Genomic DNA, 21,236 nt, shown 5'->3' with positions numbered 1-21,236 from the left:
GGTCTGACTGACGCACTGAAAACACCCCACGTGGTACTGGCTGCTTGATTTCTGGTTTGAGCATTCTGGGATCCGAGGTCACTCAACACAGTGAGTGACAGGCAGTGATGTGGCACTGAGAGCTTAGGGTACATTCAGCTTGCAGAAGACAAGACCCAAAGGAGCCCTGTGAACGCTCATCAGACACTTTGAAGCCTGGCATGTAGACAAGGACAGTTTTCTCTATGCTTCTCCAAAGACTTTACCGAGGCACAGCGGGGTATGCAATACAAATGTCTAACAATTCAAACTCTGCAAGACAGGATGAGCTACGTCCTATGGTAACAGCCTCCTGTCGTTAGGCATTCCAGCAAAAGCCAGATGGCTCTAGGGGCCCCCGTAACCCACAGTCTAACCAGGCAGTATTCAATGCGGATCGCAAGCTGGCAGGTAATGCTGGCTCGTGTGGAAGAGAAGAGCCCATGTTTAAATCAACTAAAATGTATTTTGTGTTTAATGAAGGATTCATGGTAACCTTACCAAGTAAGGCCTATCCTCTTACAATTCTAATTTTATTAAAAATCCTCTTAAAGTCTTTGTGATGAGACACTTGAGTTAACACAGTCTTCAAGAGACTGGTCAGCAGGTGGCATGGTGGTTAAGGTGCTGGATTCTCACAAGGTTCTGACCAAGGTTCAAGTCCTGGACCTGGGATCTTGAAAATCACACCAGGTGCATGAGTGTGCGTGCTCAAAATCCCAAGAGGAGAATGGCCATCCCCTCTGGGAGTGATTTCTCACCTTCTCATGGTCTCTGTCTCTCTGTCTCTCTTCAGTGAGCTCACATGCCCTGTGGTAGAAACCTTAAAAAATGTTTCAAGAGATCAGGTCCGAATCGTATGTACGCCGATTTTAAGTGTGAGCAAATAAACGTGTCTGCTTTGATTTTACAGTTTCCTCATCTGGCTGTTGGATTTTAAGCAAAGCATCTACGAAAACCGAGAAAATCTAAGAGAACAAGACGCCCTTTCACTGCTGCCCACTTCTGTATGGAACAAGCACTCGTGACAGCCACACCCCGATACACAAGGAAACACGGCCACAGACAGACTTGCTATCAAAAATAAGACTAGACCCTTGTTTAAGAGCTAACTGAGTGACAGCTTTAAATAAATGGTTCCATTCAGGATCTTGCTATCAGCGTTTTCTTGGCTGCGGATACAGCACGGGGTTTTGGTTCCATTTTACTGACAATTCTGTCCCCTCCTCCTGCCTCCCAAAGCGTGCTCCCCAGCTACTTCTCGTCACAGCAGCAGAGCAGAAACGGCACGGGCAGCCGGAGTTGCCTGTCGTCCTGGCAGACAGCCGCTCCCACTGCAGCGGTGGCCAGGTGGCTGGCATCCCGAGCACGCTCTGAGAGCATAGGGGAAAGGGCTGCGGCCGACCGTGGGTGGAGCCACACAGCTCTTGGGCCAGCAGGTGGGATGGTGATTAAGGTGCTGGATTCCCACACGGCCTATTGCGATCCGACTCCCAGACTCAGCTGCTTGACAATCATGCCAGGGGCGTGTGAGTGTGCCCAAATTCCAGGAGAATGAAGGGAAAAGGACGGCACAGGGCCAGCCCCCGGGGGTGATGTCTCACTTTCCCTCTCCGGAAAGTGCATGTGCCCTATGGCAAAACCTTAAAAACAGACGAAAGCACGGTTCTCTTTTCTCGAGGAAATCACTTAACATTTCCATGGCCTAGGCTCCCTCCTGGGTAGAAAGAGGGTAGATTTCAACCTCTAAGACCCCCTCCAAAATGCTCACGTGCCACGGATCTAGTGAGTGAGCACGAAAAGGCACAAGTGATTCCACGTGGGATGGCAGCACTCGCGTCACTCTGACCCTCACACACGCTGGCTGACGGGAAGGAGGGCCACACGGCTAAGTCACCCCCAATATCTTCTGCGCCTACTGAAGGACTAGCAGGAACCCGTCTTATGAAACAACTGCGTTTCAAGCTGTAGATCTGAAAATACATAACGTGTTTGTCAGCCCTGAGGGAGTGAGAGCTCCAGAGAGGCCCCGACGGGCGTCCCTCGCAGCTCATGTGGTAACGGGAACCCACCTTGCAGGTCCGTCCTGAGCTCAGCAGTCAGAACCCAGAGGAGAAACACGGAGTCCAGCTCACGGTCCCGGTCCCGGCCCGGTCCTTTTCCTCCTTTCTTCCATGGTGGAAGTGGCGGGGGACGTGTCAGTGTCGTGCATGTCCCGGCTGAGCCACATCCCCTGCCCGACTCAGTGGCACAATGCAAGAGAGGCCCTCAGACAGGACACCAGGCCTCCGGTGGCTTCTCTCCTCGGCACACTGACTCAGCCCTGGGGAGACCCCTGAGAGCTACTTATGCCACCGTGTTCACAGAAGTTTTGTAAAACTGTATGAACCAAACGCTAAGTGTAGCAGGAAAGAATTCTGACCAATGAATAGTTTTTAAAAACAAGAAAAGGTTTATATTTCATTTAACATTTGACAAAGAAGAGACAACATTTAGATAAACATATTCAACCTTCAGAGAACTTCCGCTGCAGTTCTGGACCGCAGATATGACGAACACTCCTATCGATTAGTTTCTCACTTTTACAAATGATACCATGATTAAGCTTGACAGACAGCTCTTGTGGAATAGTCTCCTTTACCGTTTGTAGCCCCTCCCATGCTCACCACAATGGACTCCTGTTGTTAAATAGGCGCGCTCATGATTTCAGCATTACACTTCAAAACTACACTCAAAAATAAGTTTAGAAAATGGCGTTACAAAAGACTGAGAAGGAGCAGTACAAAAGCCCACGCCGGCTGCGGGCCGCGGCATCGTGGCCTCACTGCCACAAGTCTTCAGTGCGGCCGAACTTGAACACCAGTCCTCTGCGGGGGAAAAACAAGGGCGTCAGATGACTACCTGTGTCTGGGGACAGCAGGGACATGTGAGCTGCTGAGAGTGGGGGGACGCACAGCGAAGACTGGATGACAAACATTTTGATAAGAAATGTGTCTAGGGACCAGCAGGTGGCCTGGTGGTTGGGGTGCTAGACTCCCCACGGCCGACTACAGTTTGAGTCCCAGACCTGGTGGCTTGCTTTTTCACTTCCCTCTTTCCCCATCTCACTCTGCTGAGCGTGCATGCCCCACTGCAAATTTTAAAATAATAATAATAAATATAATCAAATTTTTTTAAAAAGTATCTACATGCTGGGGCCAGCAGGTGGTTAAGGTGCTGAACTCCTACATGGCCAACTGCAGGTCAAGTCCCAGATACGGCAGCTTGAAACTCTCACTGGGCACATGTGCGTGCGTGCCCAGAATCCCATGAGAATGGAGGAGAAGGGACTGCAGCATGGCCATCCCCCGGGGATGATTTCTCATTTTCCCTCTCTGTCTCTCTCTGGTGAGTGCATACGCCCTATGGCAAAAACCTTAAAAGAAAAAAAAAGTTTATGGTTTTCAGGGGAGTTAGTAATCTTTTCATTGCTAAATGCAGCAGAAGGATAACATTAGGGCATTTCCTCCATTCCGCAAATCTCACCCTTAAATTCTAACGGCAGCAAGAACGGAAAAACCATAAATGTACTAGGGAACCAAGTTTTAAGGTTTTAAGCAGCCAGACCCCCACATGGCCAACCACGGGTCAAGTCCTAGATCTGGCAGCTTGAAATTCATGCTGGGCGCATATGCATGTGTGCCCAAAATCCTTAAAAGTGTTCTATAGGGGGACCAGCAGTTGGCATAACGGCTGTCACTGGACTCCCACGTGGTCATCTGTGGTTCGAGTCCTGGACCCGGTGACTTAAATTCACGCCAGGTGCGTGTGCGTGCGTGTCCAAGATCCCAAGAGGAGAATGGAGGAGAAGAGACTGTGGTGCAGCCATTCTCCCTGGGGGGTGATTTCTCGCTTTCTGTCTCTCTGTCTTTTTGGCGAGCACACGTGCCCTATAGCAGAAACCTCTCCAGAAAATAAAATGTGTTCCATAGGCCGGCCGGTAGCCTAGTTAGGGGAGCCAAATCCCAAATGGTCAACAGCGGTTCAAGTCCTGACCCCGGCAGCTTGAAAAACACAGCAGGCATGTGTATGTGCCCCAAATCCCAACGGGGGAGAAAGGAAGGAGGAGGGACTGCAGCGCGACTGTGCCCCACGGGGCGCTCCCGCTCTCCGTCTCTGCTCTCCAGTGAACGCATGGGCTTGCTGACACACACGGAACGCACACACACACACGCACAACGCATACACACACCGAACACACACGTGCACACACACAAACACACATACGCACACAGAATGCACCCACACACACCGAACACACACACGTGCACACACACACACGCACACAGAATGCACCCACACATACTGAACACACACATGTGCACACACAAACACACATGTGCACACAGAATGCATCCACACACATACACGTGCACACAGAACGCATCCACACACACGCAGATACACACGCACACAAAACGCATCCACACACATGCACACATACGCACACACACATGCACACAGAGAATGCACACACAAGTGCATCCACACACACGTGCACACACACACGCACACACACCTGTTTTGGTCTCAGCCCCTCTCCTATAAACCTATCAGAACGCAAATCGTAGGGGCACTACCTAATGACCTTCAACTACTCTCTTCCCAAAGGCCCCATCTTCGACCCCATAATCGCATCAAGTGTTTACTGTCTCCATCCCATCACAGTGGCTCAGCACGTGAATTCTGGGGGAAATGTTCAAACCGCTGCAGCAACTGCTGGAGGTCCAGGTTTAGAAGGAACATTGTTGGTGTTACATAACCAAATCTACGTGGGTCAGTTGTTCATAAAAGAGGTGGAGGCAATTTTAACAATGAATGTATGTTTTCAAGCTAGCAGCAGGCCAATCCATACATGAAACTATCCTTCTCAAACCCAGGAAAGTGACATGGGGGAGGGCCACTAGACAGGGGTAAGCTGGGCAACTAGTATAGTAAATAATATTAAATAAACTACTGCTTTTTATTTTTTCTAAAGATAAGATGAAGGGGGCCAGCAGGTGGCATGGTGGTTGGGGCACTGGACTCCCATATGAACAACCACGGTTTGAGTCCCAGACCTGGTGGCTTGCTTTATTTCCTCTCTCTCTCTCTCTCGTGAACATGTGTACCTTATAGCAATTTTAAAATAATAATAGTGATAAATAAAATTAAATAAATCATTCTTTAAAAAAAATAAAGATAAGAATGAAAAAAGAAACTTACCCAAAAAAGATGAAGGCATTCTGGAAAAATACAGCAATTCCAGGGTACACTACAGCTTTTTCTGGAAAAGTAAGTGCAATATTTAAAGTTGATGATCTCGAAACATTTAGTTCCAGATATACCGGCAGTTGACCTGCCTGGCTTAGCTGACTCCCAGCAACCATGGCTGGCATGAATAAACAGCACACACGCCAGCCCGGCATCGGCCTAGTGAACAGCCCCCCTCGCTCACCCCGGAAGTATTTCCTGAGGGCGTGTTCGGGGCTGGCACTGTTTAGCGTGCCCAGGACACAGCGATAAACAAAGCAGGCCTGGTTTTGGCCCTCACAGAGCGGGGCCACATGCAGAACAGACAGGAGAACACGTGGTAGGAGGGGAGGAAGCGCAGCAGGTGATGCCATCTGACATGGAGGGGGAGCCTCGTGAGGGTGGCAGGGTAAGCATGGAGGGCGTACGAGCGGGGACCGGGCAGGAGCACAGGCGAGTGCACAGGCCCTGAGCTAACTGCAGGCCAACACGCGGAGGGACGGCCACATGGACAAAGGAGGAAAACAGGAGACAGGGCAAGGGGAGGGCAGTGAAAAGCGAGGACTCTGGTCTTTCCCGAGTGAGATGAGAAGCCGTTGGAGGGTTCAAGCAGGAAAAGTGACACCAGCTGACACAATGTAACGCAGCTGCCCTGGTAAGAGCAGATTTTTTTTTGGAGAGGTTTTTGCTATAGGGCACGTGCGCTCACCAGAGAGACAGACAGAGACAGAAAGCGAGAAATCACCCCAGGGGGGATGGCCATGCCACAATCCCTTCTCCTTCATTCTCCTCTCGGGATCTTGGGCACGCATGCACACGCACCCGGCGTGAGTTTAAGCCCTGGGTCCGGGACGCAAACCGCTGTCGACTACATGGGAGTCCAGTGATGTATGTTTGCGGTTCGCATCCCAGACCTGGTGGCTTAAAACTCACACCGGGCCCGTGTACGTGCGTGCCCAAGATCCCGAGAGGAGAATGGAGGAGAAGGGACTGCGGCGTGGCCATCTCCCCGGGAGGGTGATTTCTCGCTTTCTGTCTGTCTGTCTGTTGAGCGCATGCGCCCTATGGCAAAAACCTCTCCAAAAAAAAAAAAGGGCAGGTTCAAGAGGGCAAGAGGAGAAACAGAGGAACCTGCTGGAGGCTCTCGCCAGACATCAGGCGAGTCGCTGCAGATGAAGCAGAGTGGCAGCAGCAGACAGTGCGGAGAGGTTAGGTCCAGACGTGCTTCTCAGCAGAGCACGTGAGCTGCTCATGGGCTGGATGCGGGGGGTAAGAAGGCGAGGTCAGCTCTGGCAGGCCTCAGCCACCCCAGGTTTTGGCCTAACCACCTGGAAGTACAGCGTAGCCATTACCGAGGGTGAGAAAGACTGCAGAGGGAAGATATTGTTCTGATTGTGTTTGGGATTAAAATGAAAACTCTCCTAACTTCTACTATTGGAGCCGACAATCCCAGAGACACGATAAATAGAACTGTGAGCTTTGTCTCATCTCAGAACAGCTTCGCATTAATCTGAATCACATGACCGTTGGCGGATGGTGGTCCAGCAGTAAAATGTGAGGTTCTGCAAGACTGACCTACAGGAAAGGGTCCCAGGTTCGTATCCAGAGACCTCCCTGAGGATGTAGGACACATGTGTGCCCATGGGCCAGGGCTGGCTCACAGCATCAAGACCCTGTTGGGGCTGTCTCTCTCTCTCTCATTCATGAAATAAATTATTTAAAGTTGAAAATTACATATAGTTCAAAATACACTATGATCAAATGGTAATTTTACCATACAATGAAAGGAAGTCATTAATAATTGGTCATAGTTTATGATGTGCTAATGTTTATTTTATATTATAAGTCTACTAAATGTTTTCTTAAATCTTTAACAGAAGGATCTCCCAGTCAACTTCAAGGGCTTCTATCAGATTTATCTTTTAAACCAACCATTTTGATCACAGCATCTCTGCCTTAAACATATTCGAAAACTCATCACCCACAAAACCAAATCCAAACAGCTCAGCCTCCAAAGTACGGTTTCAATCTTATTTTCCCAGTATACTCCTAAATATTACCTACCCCTACACTTACCTCTAAAATGTCAATTCCATTTTTTTTCTTTTAAAAAAATTTACTTAATTTTGTTATTATTATTTTTTATTTGATCAGAAAGAGATAGAGACAGAGAAAGGGAAAGTGAGAAAGCAAGCTACCAGGTCTGGGATGTGAACTGTGGTCAGCAATGTGGGAGTCCAGTACTTTACCTACCATACCATCTGCCATCCCATCAGTTTTCTTTTATGCAGGTCATTTTTTCTCTAAAATGTCTTATGCTGGTTCAATGTTTTTTATCCTCTAGTAACAAATGCCCATTAATGTGTAACTTCCGTGTCTAACATGATACACTAAACATTTTATCTCTTCATTTTATCTCAGAAGCACTGACAAACCTCAAGAAAAACCCCAAACAGGCAAGTGTAACAGTGGTTTGCGCAGTTTGGACAGGCCGTCACTGCCATTCCACAGTAATAGCCACCGTCACCACAGTGGCTCCAACTGTCAGCAGAACAGCACCTTCATCAGATGACAGGACTGCCAACAGTGTTCGAAGTATAACCTCGTTCCAGAAGCCTTTGGAAAAACTTAAAATTCTTTAAGACGGCTGGCGTGGTGGTTAAGAGCACTGGACATTCCCACGTGGCTGACCACGGTTTGAGTCCCAGACCTGGTGATTTGCTTTCTCACTTTCCCTCTCTTGCTCTCTCCCATTCTGTCCCTCTCTCATCAAAATAAAATAAAATTAAATAATTCCTTTAGAAATTCTGTAAGATAAAGACTTTGCTATAAAAGGGGACTCTGAATTAATAGTTGTGTACAGAGACCAGCAGGTGCATAGTGGTTAAAGTGCTGGACCAGTTTGAGTCCTGGACCTGGTGGCTTGCTTTCTCACTGTCCTTCTCTCTTTCTCTCCCTCTCTCTAGTCAAATTGAAAATAATAACAATAATGATAATAATAAAATTTTTAAAAATACTTGTGTATGAAAAAGAATTATCAAGGGGTCAGCAGGTGGCTTGGTGGCTAAGACCCTGGATTCCCACACAGCTGACCACAATTCAAGTCCTAGGCTTGGAAGCTTGCTCTCTAAATTTCTCTCTCTCACTCTAGTGAGCACATGTGCCCTGTAGCAAACTAAAAATAATAATAATGATAAAAAGTAAATCGTTCTGGGGCCGGCAGGTGGCATGGTGGTTGGGGTGTTGGACTCACATGGCTGACTGTGATTTGAGTCCCAGACTTGGCAGCTTGCTTTCTCACTTTCCCTTTCTCTACCTCTCTAGCTCTGCCCCTCTCTGGTCAAATTTAAATAAAAAAGTGAAATAATAAAAATTATTATTAATAGTTAATTAAAATGATTTTATTTAAAAGAAAGCAAGCTTTAAAAAAAGAATTATCGGTCATTTTATTTACTTATTTTTTGAGTTCTTTCATATTCTCAGTTTTCTTTACCTTTTAAAGAATTATTTATTTTGGGACGTAAGAGTTGGCACAGTGGTTATGTTGCTGGACTTCCACCTAGCCGACCACAGTTCAAGTTCTGGACCCGGTAGCTTAAAACACACCAGGCGCATGTACACCCAAAATCCCAAGAGGAGAATAGAGGAAAAGGGATTGTGATCTGGCCATCCTCCCTGGGGGATGATTTCTTGCTCTCTATCTCTCTGGCAAGCACACATACCCTATAGCAAAAATCTCTCAAAATATTTTTTTAATGAATTATTTAATTTTACTTACTATTATTTAAAAATTTACTATTGGGCACACATGTGTGCTCACCAGAGAGAGACAAGGAGAGTGAGTGAGATAGAGGGAAGTGAGAAAATAAGCAGGGTCAAGACTCGAACCATGGGACCATGTGGGAGTCGACCATGTGGGAGTCCAACGCCTTAACCACCACGCCACATGCTGGCCCTATTCTCTGCTTTCTATGATGAACAAGTATTGTGCAATTCACATGATTAAAAAGTCATTTTTTTTGTTTTCAAAATATGATGATGACAAAGATTCTTTAGCAACAAGAGATGACTTTTAATATGCTAGATGAGAAAGCAAGAATTTGGGCCAGCTCCATGGCCTGGTGGTTAAAATAGCTGGATTCCACATGGCCGACAGCACCGTTGTCAGTGAACTCTGTATGAGTAATGCTATTTTTTTTGGGGGGGGGGAGAGGTTTTTTGCTATAGGGCACACGCGCTCGCCAGAAAGACAGAGACAGAGAGACAGAAGGCGAGAAATCACCCCCCGGGGGGATGGCCACACCGCAATCCCTTCTCCTCCATTCTCCTCTCGGGATCTTGGGCATGCACGCACACGCACCCAGCATGAGTTTAAGCCACCGGGTCCAGGACTTGACTACATGGGAGTCCAGCGACAAAACCTTTATGTCAACTGCTGGTCCCTAACAATGCTTTTGTCTCAGAAATTGTCGCAGTATAAATATGTAGTTTGTCATATTTTCAAGTTCAAGAATTTTGACCATGAAGAACTGAGCTAAACTACATTGTTCTCACCTGCTATTTTGATTAAGCTATTTCATGACTGTATCAGAAAAAAAAAATTGAAGAGCAGATGGCGAGCTGACTATGCTGCTGGACTCCCACATGGCTGACTGCGATTCGAGACCTGGACCTGGAGGTTTGAAACTCACACCAGGCTTATGTGTGTGTATGCCCCAAATCCCGAGAAGAATGGAGGAGAAGCGATTGCCCATCCTCTCTCTGTCTCTCTGGTGAGCACATGTGCCCTATAGCAGAGATGTCTGTAAAATAAAAATTAAGAGTTACGAGATTATTATTATAGTTTCTTTTATTTCTTCTATTTCTACAATTTTAGTAATATGATTTTAATAGGTTATATAAATAATAGAAAAATGCTAACATATTTAAGTGCCTATTATTCCTATCAATAAGTTTTAAATAATTTTGATAACAATTTAGAAAAACCATTATATATTTATTTATTTTGTTATAAGGCGTATGTACTTGCCAGAGATAGATGGAGAAAAAGGGAAAGTGAGAACTCAGTCGCCAGAGGGGATGGTCTCATTGCAGTCCTGTCCCCTCTGCTCTCCTCTCAGGATTTTGGGCACGCACGCACTCGATTCTCAGGCTGCCAGGTGCAAGGCTGGGACTGTGACGCAGGCCATGTGGGATCCAGTGCCTGACCCTCCATGTCCCCATGACTTTAATCTAAACCTGACATTTCATTCAAGCGCATGGACCTTCGGGCAAAATAAATAACCAACTTTAATGAAGACTCCAGTATGCCACTGAAACAAAATGGAACCTGTGCTTTCTCTTACCTTTAGCAACGTAACCTCCAAAGAGAATCCACATAGACGCAATCAGAGATCCGAAGGCCAACATGAAACCAATGAACAGCCAGACGCGAGCACCTGCCAGGAAACAGCACTTTACCAGAACTGTCCTCAGGAGGCAGCAGTCAGTGACTGAGTTTCAAAAGGAAAACAAAGTCCGCACAGAAACTCGCCGCTAAGGACTGCAGCAGCGCCGCGGGAAGCCCCTCTCACGGCGGGATGCTCACCTTTCCTTCCTGGTTGCTCTGTGCTTTATTTTCTAAACTATTCATTTGCTGGTATTTATATTGTGTGCACATATTTATTTGCCCTATTTTTTTTTTAAGTTATTTATTTTTATTCTTCAATTTGACCAGAGAGCGAGCGAGCGAGCGAGTGCATGCACAAGCGAGCTGCTAAGGCTGGGACTCGAGCACGGTCTGCCATGTGGGAGTCCAGCGCCTTAACCACCACGCCACTTGCTGGCTCCTGCCCCAACTATCTACACTGAGAAAAACTTCACTCAACCTGCCTATAAAGTATCTCATAAGATGTTTTACCATCTTTAGAGGCTTATTCTCTGTGTTTTTGGAAACTGCACTTCCAAGTTTAAAGTCCTCCAGGGGAACGCTTGGGCAGTAAGATGGTATACTTATACACAGATATTTTGAAGAATTCAGGGGCCAGCCTGTGGCCTGGCAGTTAGGGTGGCTGGCTCCCACAGAGCGAACCACGCGGCCTGAGTCCTGGACCTGGCGGTGCAGAAACACATGGGTGCCTGTGTGTGGGTGCACAAACTCCCAACGGGAAGGAGAGGTGGAGGAGCGGAGACTGCAGTGTGACCAGGCCCTGTGGGGGTGCTCTCTCACTCCTCCTACTCCCGTCTGTCTCTGGCAAGTGCACACACCCTCTGGCAAATTAAAAATTTATATTCAGAGATATGTGATTCTAAAAGCTACCGTATTCCATTTTTAAGAAAGTCAAAAGCAAAACAAATTAAAATTTATTGTGGCTGGCACTTAGAAAAGTTCTGTTCAGATTATGTTAACAAAGGAGACCAAGCAACTTTTAACTGTATTTATGTAATATTTATGAAGATTTGCTATAAATAATAAATGCAGTTATTAGATTGCCTCATATGAATTCTGAGATATGAATCTCTTTATTTAATTAGCACAAATACACTTTAATAAAAACACTGCCTACCTCAATAAGACACAGCAAATAGAATGTTAATTTCTGAATTCATGCCAAAAACATAAAACACTAGCAAAAAAAACCCAAAAAAACTAAAAAAAACAAGCTGTTACGCACAGATGTGCTATTAAAACAAACACGACTACCTCTGGACACCCCCAAGCCATGCCAGCTAACACAGTTCATTCAGAGATGTGACAGGCACGTTCTAGTCCTGGCTCTAGCTTTTCCTGGCTTATCATAACACAAGCCACTTAATGTTCACACCTTCTTTCAAAAGATAATGGTAGAACAGGTGTTTCAGTAAAAAAAAAAAAAAAGAAAGAAAGAAAGAAAAACCACGGGACCAGCAGATGGTGTAATAGTTATGTTGCTGGATTCCCACTGGCCAAGCGTGGTTCGAGTTCTAGACCCGGAGGCTTGAAATCACTCCAGGTGCATGTGTATGTGTTTTCGAAATCCTGAGAGGAGAATGGAGAAGGGATTTTATGTGTCTATCCCCTGGGGGTGATTTCTCACTTTCTCTCTGTGTCTCTTTTTGTTTCTCTGGTGAGCACACACACCATTTAACAAAAATCTTCCAAAAAAAAAAAAAAAGTAAGTCACTCCAAATCTGCCTAAACCTGTATTTTTATATGTATGTAATATTTATCACTCAAATGGCTTAATAAATCTCTGTCCCCTCAAATCTTTGTGTAAACGAACTCTGCAAAAAGCTGAGTCACATATCCTGCTCTGCCGGCCTCAGGGACTCAGCTGTGGAGTCCAGGGCACAGGAGTGCCCAGCTGAGAAAGGTGAGCCCCAGCATCAAAACTCAGTGACTCGGGGCCAGCAGGTGGTGCGGTGGTTGAGATGCTGAACCCACGTGGCCGACCACGATTCAAGATCTGGACCTGGCGGTTTGCTTTCTCATTCTCCCTTTCTGTCTCTCTCTGGTCAAAATTGAAGAATAATGATAATAAATATAATAAAAAATAAATTAAACCTTAAAAGAGGTCAGCAGGTGGCATGATGGTTAAGGCACTGGACACTCCCACATGGCTGACCATGGTTCAAGGTGCAGTCCTGGTGGGTTTCTTTCTCTCTTTCCTTCTCTCTGTCTCTGTCTTTCTCTGGTCAGATTAAAAATAAATAAATAAAAAGAATGAATAAGTAAAATTAAATAGAAACTCAGTGGCTCTCATCAGTTTTGCAAGATGGACATTCTGAAGATGGCTGCACGGCAGTGTAAATGTACTTAATGCATTTTAATACCTAATGCACATAAAATGGTTATGGCGGTAAGTCAGGGTATGTGTATTTTACCACAGTTAAAAACATAGGCAGGGGCCAGCAGGTGGCATGGTGGTTAAGGGCACTGGATTTCCACATGGCAGATCGTGGTTCTAGTACTGAACCTGGCAGCTTGCTTTCTCACCTTTGTCTCTCTCTCTCGTCAAATTAAAATAATAAGTATAATAACAAATAAAATTAAATAAAAAAATAAATAATTCTTTTTTAAAAAAATAGGCCTAGAGACCAGCAGTTAGCGTAATCGCTAGGTTGCTGGACTCCCATGTAGTCAACCACGGTTTGAGTCCCGGACCTCGTGGCTTAAACTCATGCTGGGCGCATGTACGTGCATGCCCAAGATTGCGAGAGGAGAATGGAGGAGAAGGGATTGTGGCGTGGCCATGTCCCCTGGGGGATGATTTCTCACTTTCTCTCTGTCTCTCTCTGGGGAGTGCACATGCCCTATAGCATAAACCTCTAAAAAAAAAAAAAAAATAGGCCTAGACATGGTGGCACAAGTGGGAGGTCGCCACTGCACAGTGGCTGAGGCTGCATGGGTGGCCTAGGGTTGGTTCCTGGCCCAATCCAGGTAGGCCAGGCATATGGTGTGAACCATGGCCCTAGCTGACTGGAAGCTGGGACAGGACGACTGCAAAGTGAAAAGACCCCATCAAAAATCCCTCTCTCTCGGTCTCCCTCTCACACTCACTCCTACACATGTGAGTTCTCTCTCTCGTTACTCACTGTGTTCATGTGCTGAAAAATTACACTGCAACAACTGTTATGTTAATAAAATTACTAATTTAAAATAACATTAAAAAATGAAACACAAAAAAACCCCACATAACTCCATGATTCTAAACTATTTCAAAATGTTAATTCGACCAAGTAAAGTTGGCAAAAAAGAAATAATTTCTATGGAACAGCTTAAAATACTATAAATTCTAGGGCAAGCCATGGCATAGTGGTTAAAGAACTGGACCCCACAAGGCTATTTGGTGGCTTGAAAAACATGCTGGGTGCATGTGCATGTGCACCCAAAATCCTGCAAGGAGAGACAAATGGAGAAGGGACTGGAGCCTGCCCACACCCCATGGGGGGCTGCTTTCTTGCTTTCCTTCTCTCTCTTCCCTAGTGAGTGCATGTGGCCTCTGGAAAATTAAACAAACAAACAAAACAAAAACCTGTAAATCCTATATTACACATATATTATTTAAAATAAAATTAAAGTATTTTCACTAAAATAATACATATTATCCACGTATTACTGCATGGGGTCATGTACACTCAAAACATATACTGTATACTGTGTCCTCCACAGCCATCTCTGACCAAAGGCAACCTGGTGAAACCTGCACGCTCTACCCTGGGTACACAGCCATTGTACACCCGGTCTGAAGCAGACAGACAAGTGGCCCTCACGTGGAGTTCCCACTTGAGGGATGGGAAGCATGGTGACATGCTGTCTGCACCTACTCACCTGTCTGACCCAGACAGCCTTCACTGTAGCTATCGCCTCGGACTTGGCCATTCGATACTGCGTTAATCCTGTGTGAATAAAATAAAGCCAAGAAATCAGGGTCTGTGACTCCAAGAAGAAACTATCCATGACATCAGATTACCATGCAATAGGCTGGGGCTCCCTGAAGTAAGGGAGGCCTTGTGAGTTCTGGCCGCCATGCGAGTCCTTCCACCAGGCATTATCTAAAGCGGTGGCCGTGGGCCCCGACCACCCACTTGTTAAAAAACATTCTCTGGTCTCACCCCAAACCTATTGAAACAGAAACTATGGGCATGGGGCCCAGAAATCTGAGTTTTAACAAGTCTTTCAGGTGATTTTGATGCATATCAAAATTTGATATGAAATTCTTTTTTTCAATTTTTTTTTGGCGAGGTTTTTGCTACAGGACGCATGCGCTCGCCAGACAGACAGAGAGAGACAGAGAGACAGAAAGCGAGAAATCACCCCCCAGGGGGGATGGCCATGCCGCAGTCCCTTCTCCTCCGTTCTCCTCTCGGGATCTTGGGCATGCATGCACACGTGCCCGGGGTGAATTTAAGCCACCAGGTCTGGGACTCGAACCATGGTCGACTACATGGGAGTCCAGTGACATAGCCATTACGCCAACTGCTGGCCCCAAATTTGATACGAAATTCTCAAGACTTTCTTCTTGCTAAGATCGGAACAGGTAAGGTAAAGGGTGATTCAGTTTGGTTCTGCCTGGCTTCCCATTTGTATTCGTCAGACACACTCAACATGTAATCATGTACGTACAGTAGAAAGAAAACAGGCCCTAGGTTTTGGATTTAGAATGCATTTTTGTAATAATTTTATACTAATGTCCAACCATGGAGAAATTATTATATTTCAAATCATTTACCTTGTTGCTCTGAAGACATTATCAAAGATACTGAGGGAGAGGGGCCAAAAGGTGGCATGATGGTTAAGGATGGATCCCACAGGGCCAACTGTGTGGTTTGAGTCTCACTGGGCCCAGGACTCAAATCGCAGTCGGTCATGTGGGACTCCAGCCTCCTTAACCACTGTGCCACCTGCTGGCCCTTTTCTATCGAATGAATTTTTTTTTTTTGGAGAGGTTTTTGCTATAGGGCATGTGCGCTCGCCAGACAGAGACAGACAGAGACAGAAAGCAAGAAATCACCCCCCGGGGGGGATGGACACGCTGCCATCCTTTCTCTTCCTTTCTCCTCTCGGGATCTTGGGCACGCACGCACATGTGCCCAGTGTAAGTTTAAGCCGCTGGGTCTGGGTCTCGAACCATGGTCAACCACATGGGAGTCCAGCGACATAGCCATTACGCTAACTGCTGGTCCTCTATCTAATGAATTTTTTTTTTAAGTTTAAATTTTATTTTATCAATTTGGTTTTCCAAATTTTTTTTTTTTCGAGAGGTTTTCGCTATAGGGCGCGTGCGCTCGCCAGACAGACAGAGAGAGACATAGAGACAGAAAGCGAGAAATCACCCCCCAGGGGGGATGGTCACGCCGCAATCCCTTCTCCTCCATTCTCCTCTCGGGATCTTGGGCACGCACGCACACTCGCCCGGCGTGAGTTTTAAGCCACCGGGTCCGGGACGCGAACCGCAGTCGACTATGTGGGAGTCCAGCGACATAGCCATTATGCTAACTGCTGGTTCCCCCAAATTTTGTTTTAAGTTCTAAACGGGGAAGGGGCTGCAGGTGGTGTGGTAGTTAAGGTGCTGGACTCCCACATGGCCAACCAATGTTTGAGTCCCGGACCTGGAGGCTTGCTTTCCTTCTCTCCCTTTCTCTCTCTCTCTCTCTCTAGTCAAGTTTAACAAATGATGATGATAATAAATAAAATAATTAAAACAAAATCAAGTTCTAAACAAGAAGTCTCTCACCAACCTTCATAGAGTACTACTCTAAATTTGAGACAGCTTTACTTTGAAAATTTTAAATATTATCACGAAATGTTCACCGAGTTACAAAACATATAGGTTGAGTTCCCCTTATCTGAAAAGCGTGGGACCACAAGTGTTTCCAACTTTGGATTTTCCTGGAATGTGGAATGTTTGCGTACGGGTATGAGACATCTTGGGGGTGGAGCCCATCTAAAGATGGAATTTACTTATGCTCCGTATACACTTTATGCACATAGCCATATTTTTAGATTGCGGTGTTTTAGCATGACCGTCATATGAGGTCATGTGCAGAACTTTGTCCTCACAACAAGCCAGTGTTCAGATGGTAGAGCACTTCAAACTTCAGACTCTGGGGTTGGCAACAGTTAAACGGATACATTTATTTATTTATTTATAGATATTTTTGCTATGGGGCACATGTGCTCACCAGAGAGACAGAAAGAGACAGAGATAGAAAGCAAGAAATCACCCCCCACTGGGTGGGGGGGCATGCCTAAATTCTTTCTCTTCCGTTCTCCTCCTGGGTTTTGGTACACATGCACGTGCCCAGCATGACTTTCAAGTCCAGGCCCAGAACTCAAAGTGCGGTCATCCTTGTGGTTAAGGAGTGTAGCACCTTAACCACCATGCCACCTGCTGGCCCTATTTATTTGTAAGGTTTTTGTCATAGGGCACATGCGCTCGCCAGAGAAAGGGAAAGTGAGAAACCAGCTCTCAGTGGAGATGGTCACACCACGGCTTCTCCTCCTGGGATTGTGGGGACACATGTACACCCCCTGGCATGATTTTCAAGCTGTCAGGTCTGGGACTCGAGCTGTGGCCAGTTACCATGCAGCAGTCCGGCACCTTAACCACCTCATCATCTGTACACGTTCTACATATACCCATTTAGCTGTGGGTGTGTGTCTCAGGCGCTAGAATGAAGGCTTTCATGAGGGCAGTGCAATGCCTATCTGGTTTTCCTTTTCTATTCTCATTGTGTAGCATAAGGTTTGGCATACAGTAGGTATTCAATAAAGCTGTTGAACTCAATGCATACAAATCTAAGTTTCAGAATTATCAAAATACTCGTATTTTCAATGACCACTGTATTAGCTAAGTAACTTTGTACATAAAAGAAATATATTTTTAAACAAGTTTCATATTGGAAGAAATACAGATATTGTTTTTAAATTATTTTTGATTTTTTTCATTAAAGAATTATTCTTTTTTAACTTTACCTATCCATTTATTTATTGATTGATTTAAATATGACCACAGAGGGACAGAGTGGCAGGGGCGGGTGAGAAAGCAAGTTGCCAGGGACTCGAGATGCGCCTGGCATGTGGGAGCCCAGTCCTTAACCACCACACCACCTGCTGGTTCCCAAATGCAGACCTTCTTAGGCTAGTGGTTCTAAGCTCCTGTTTAATCCTTGCTAAGCCATCTGAATACACTACCTAGCCATCTGCCTCACACCACGCCCAGCTCCAATACTATGTGCAATTTGAAGTGAATAACCTATTTATTCTCTATGTTGCTATTTTTTAAAACATGTATTTCTCCCATTGGGGGCACCCTAATGAGGTCCTCACAATGTGAGCCTCCCCCCAGGTCCAGCCAGTCAGGATGATGGACATACACAGGAGAGCCTGGCACGCACAGGGAAAGCTCGGGACATACACCCCAGGCCTCTCCACATGGCTTCGGCACGGTGGAGCGTAATGTTACCACTGCCCTACCAGAGCTGGCCTGAAATGTACTCTCAAATTTACAGAGAAGAGGCAGGTACGGTTTTCTTCCCTGAAACATTTTAAATCGATCAACAGGGTACCCCTTAACTCCAGACAGTTGTATGTATTCCCTCCCACCAGGACTGCTTTCCTGCAGAACCATAATATAACAACCAAAACTGCAATCTACTGGGGCCAGCAGGTCGCGTGGCAGTTAAGGTGCTGGACTCCCACATGGCCGACCACAGTTCAGGTCCTGGACCTGGTGGCTTGCTTTCTCCTTTCTGTTTCTCTCTGGTGAGCAAACACACCTTCCAGTGAACTTTTTAAAAAAAATAATTATTTTATTTATCTTTATTATTTATTTATTTTAATTTGACCAGAGAGGGAGAGAGGAGAGAGAGAGAAAGAGAAAAAGCAAGCTTCCAGGTCCAGGACTTGAACCATGACCCACCATGTGGGAATCCAGCACCCTTAACCACCATGCCACCTGCTGGCCCCACTGCAGCGAATTTTTTAAAAATAAATAAAAAATGTTTTTTTAAAAATTACAATCTACTACCGTCATCTAATTTTCAGATTTTATTCCCTAATAGCCCCAGTAACGCCCTTCCTAGCTAAAGGGTTCTGTCCAGAACCAGGAGCCACGCCTCTTCAGTCTCACACTGTGTCCCACGCCTCTTCAGTCTCACACTGTGTCCCCACGTCTCTTCGGTCTCACACTGTGTCCCCACGTCTCTTCGGTCTCACACTGTGTCCCCACGCCTCTTCGGTCTCACACTGTGTCCCCACGTCTCTTCAGTCTCACACTGTGTCCCACGCCTCTTCAGTCTCACACTGTGTCCCACGCCTCTTCAGTCTCACCAGTCCCGCCCTTGCTACCAAACGGCTTCAGTCCAAACCCGGGAGCCACGCCTCTTCAGTCTCACACTGTGTCCCACGCCTCTTCAGTCTCACACTGTGTCCCACGCCTCTTCAGTCTCATATTGTGTCCCACGCCTCTTCAGTCTCACACTGTGTCCCACGCCTCTTCAGTCTCATATTGTGTCCCACGCCTCTTCCGTCTCTGACTTGTATGACCTTGGCAACTCTGAAGCGTTCAGGCCAGCTCTCTTGCTGACTCTCCCTCGGTGTGAGTTTCTTTAGCACTTCCTCGTGATTGAGTTCCGGCTACGCATCTGTGGTAGACAGCACGGCAGTGACGGTGTCCTTGGTGCTCCCACCGGGTGGCACGGCATGTGGACCACCCCTCGCCGCTGATGCTCACTTTGACTGCTTGGTGAAGGGGAGCCTCCCAGACTTCTCTGCCACCAGCCGTCTCGCTGTCATTTTACAGGGAGGTACTTCGAGTCTGTGTGAGATGTCCTGTCCCTTGACAGACCTTCTCTTCTCGATTTTAAAAATTATTATTATATATTCTGTTTTACTCAGAGTTAAAACATATTACTATGGGGCTAGCTAGGTGGTGTAGTGGTTAAGGCAGCTGGATCCCACATGGCTGACCGCATGGTCCAAGTCCCAGACCCTGAGGCTTGAAAAACAAACAGGCATGTGTGTGTGCCCACACCCTGAGAAGAGGGTGGAGGAGCAGTGCAGCGTGGCCATCGCCTTGGAGGGTGATTTCTCACTTTCCTTCTCTTTCTATCTGGCTAGTGCACATGCCTGACAGCAAATTTTAAAAATTTATATATGTGCATGTTAAGTACACAAATTCCATTATTTATTTGTCCCTCACCCGGCTCAGGGGAGCATGGAGGCCCCTGAATGCCGGTGTCTTCTATACCCTGGGACACACCCCACCATTCTGTTTTCAGACACAAATTAATCTAGTCTCTTGCATTTTTTGTGCATGAGCTCTGGAATCAGCCATTTCTCTAAAGAGCTATAACCCCTTGTAGTGGGAAACAGCACCTACCAACCCCGGTCGGCACTAGGTGTGCTGTTTGGGGGTAGAGCTGTCATTGGGCCCTCAGTAGAGAGCTGACACCACTGCCTTCCCCCGATGCTTTCAACCCTGCAATTCTGACACTTCCTCATCTTTACACCCCATCATCCGACTCAGCCCGCTACAGGGATCCCCCACGCTGGGCTGCCCTCCTGTGCGCCCACTGCCGGCTCTGCCGTGCCTCACAGCCTGCTCAGGGCCACCACACCCTGCTCTTCTGCTGAGGAGGCTGCTCACCCTGACCCCACCGCATGGCATTTGGACTGACTTGTTCAGGAAAAGCAGAGGAAGAGAAGAACGCAATCTACTGAAAAATATGTCGCATGTGTTAGAGAAAGAAAGAACAAGGAAGAAAAGATGGATAAAAATATATATCAAAGTGTTATAGTCTAAGGTCAGCAGATGGCATGGTGGTTAAGGTGCTGGACTCCCACATGACCAACTACAGTTTGAGTCCTGGATCTGGTGGCTTGAAAATCATGCCACATGTACGTGTGTGTGTGCCCACCCAAAATGCCAAGAGGAGAATGGAGGAGAAGGGATTGCAACATGGTCATCCCCCCGCGGGAGATGATTTCTTTCCCTCTGTCTGTCTGTCTTTGGCAAGCACATGCGCCCTATGACAAAAACCTAAAAAAAAGTTATAATTTGACAGGGAGTTATAGACAATGTCTCCTTTATTGCTTATTGGTATATCCTTTTTGCCAGAGAGCATATATGCTTGCTGGAGAGAAAAGGAGAGATGGAGAGACAGAGAGAGAGAGAGAGGGTGGAAGGAGAAGGCACCCCACGATAGGGTGTGGTCATGCTGCAGGCCGTTCTCCTCCGCTTCTCCGTCCTGCTGGGATTTGGAGCATGCGTGCACACGTGTGTGTTTTTTAAGCAGCCAGGACTGACATTCAATCCACATGGTCAGCCATGTGGGATCCAGCTCTCTTAACCACTAGGCCACAGGGCCAGCCCTCCAGAGGACTTTTATAATAGCAGAAACAACAAAATTATACAGGTAAAGAAAAAGCAGCTTCTCTTTGATCCTATCCACTTGAATAGTAACTAAAAGTTTTAGTTAAAAAG

The 21,236-nt window shown here is 46.4% G+C and overlaps 1 protein-coding gene across 9 annotated transcripts in view; it reads right to left on the bottom strand.

Moving 5' to 3' along the window:
* Positions 1–2,689: 2,689 nt before the first annotated feature.
* Positions 2,690–21,236, bottom strand: part of TMEM50A (transmembrane protein 50A) — a 31,377-nt gene continuing 12,830 nt past the window's right edge. For all 9 annotated transcript variants that reach the window (XM_014591967.2, XM_006159407.3, XM_006159408.2 and 6 more), the window contains 4 exons: positions 14,579–14,646; positions 10,635–10,727; positions 5,263–5,323; positions 2,690–2,885 (listed from right to left, as the gene is read on the bottom strand). In XM_014591967.2, the coding sequence (XP_014447453.1) occupies positions 2,840–2,885; positions 5,263–5,323; positions 10,635–10,727; positions 14,579–14,646 (268 nt within the window). In that variant the 3' untranslated portion in view covers positions 2,690–2,839. The remainder of the gene's footprint in view (positions 2,886–5,262; positions 5,324–10,634; positions 10,728–14,578; positions 14,647–21,236) is intronic.

The sequence above is a fragment of the Tupaia chinensis genome, unplaced genomic scaffold (assembly GCF_000334495.1).
Source record: "Tupaia chinensis unplaced genomic scaffold, TupChi_1.0 Scaffold000628_1, whole genome shotgun sequence".
Classification (NCBI taxonomy): Eukaryota; Metazoa; Chordata; class Mammalia; order Scandentia; family Tupaiidae; genus Tupaia; species Tupaia belangeri.
The sequence above is the reverse complement of the archived record's forward strand: the minus strand, read 5'-3'. Positions and strand labels throughout refer to the sequence as shown.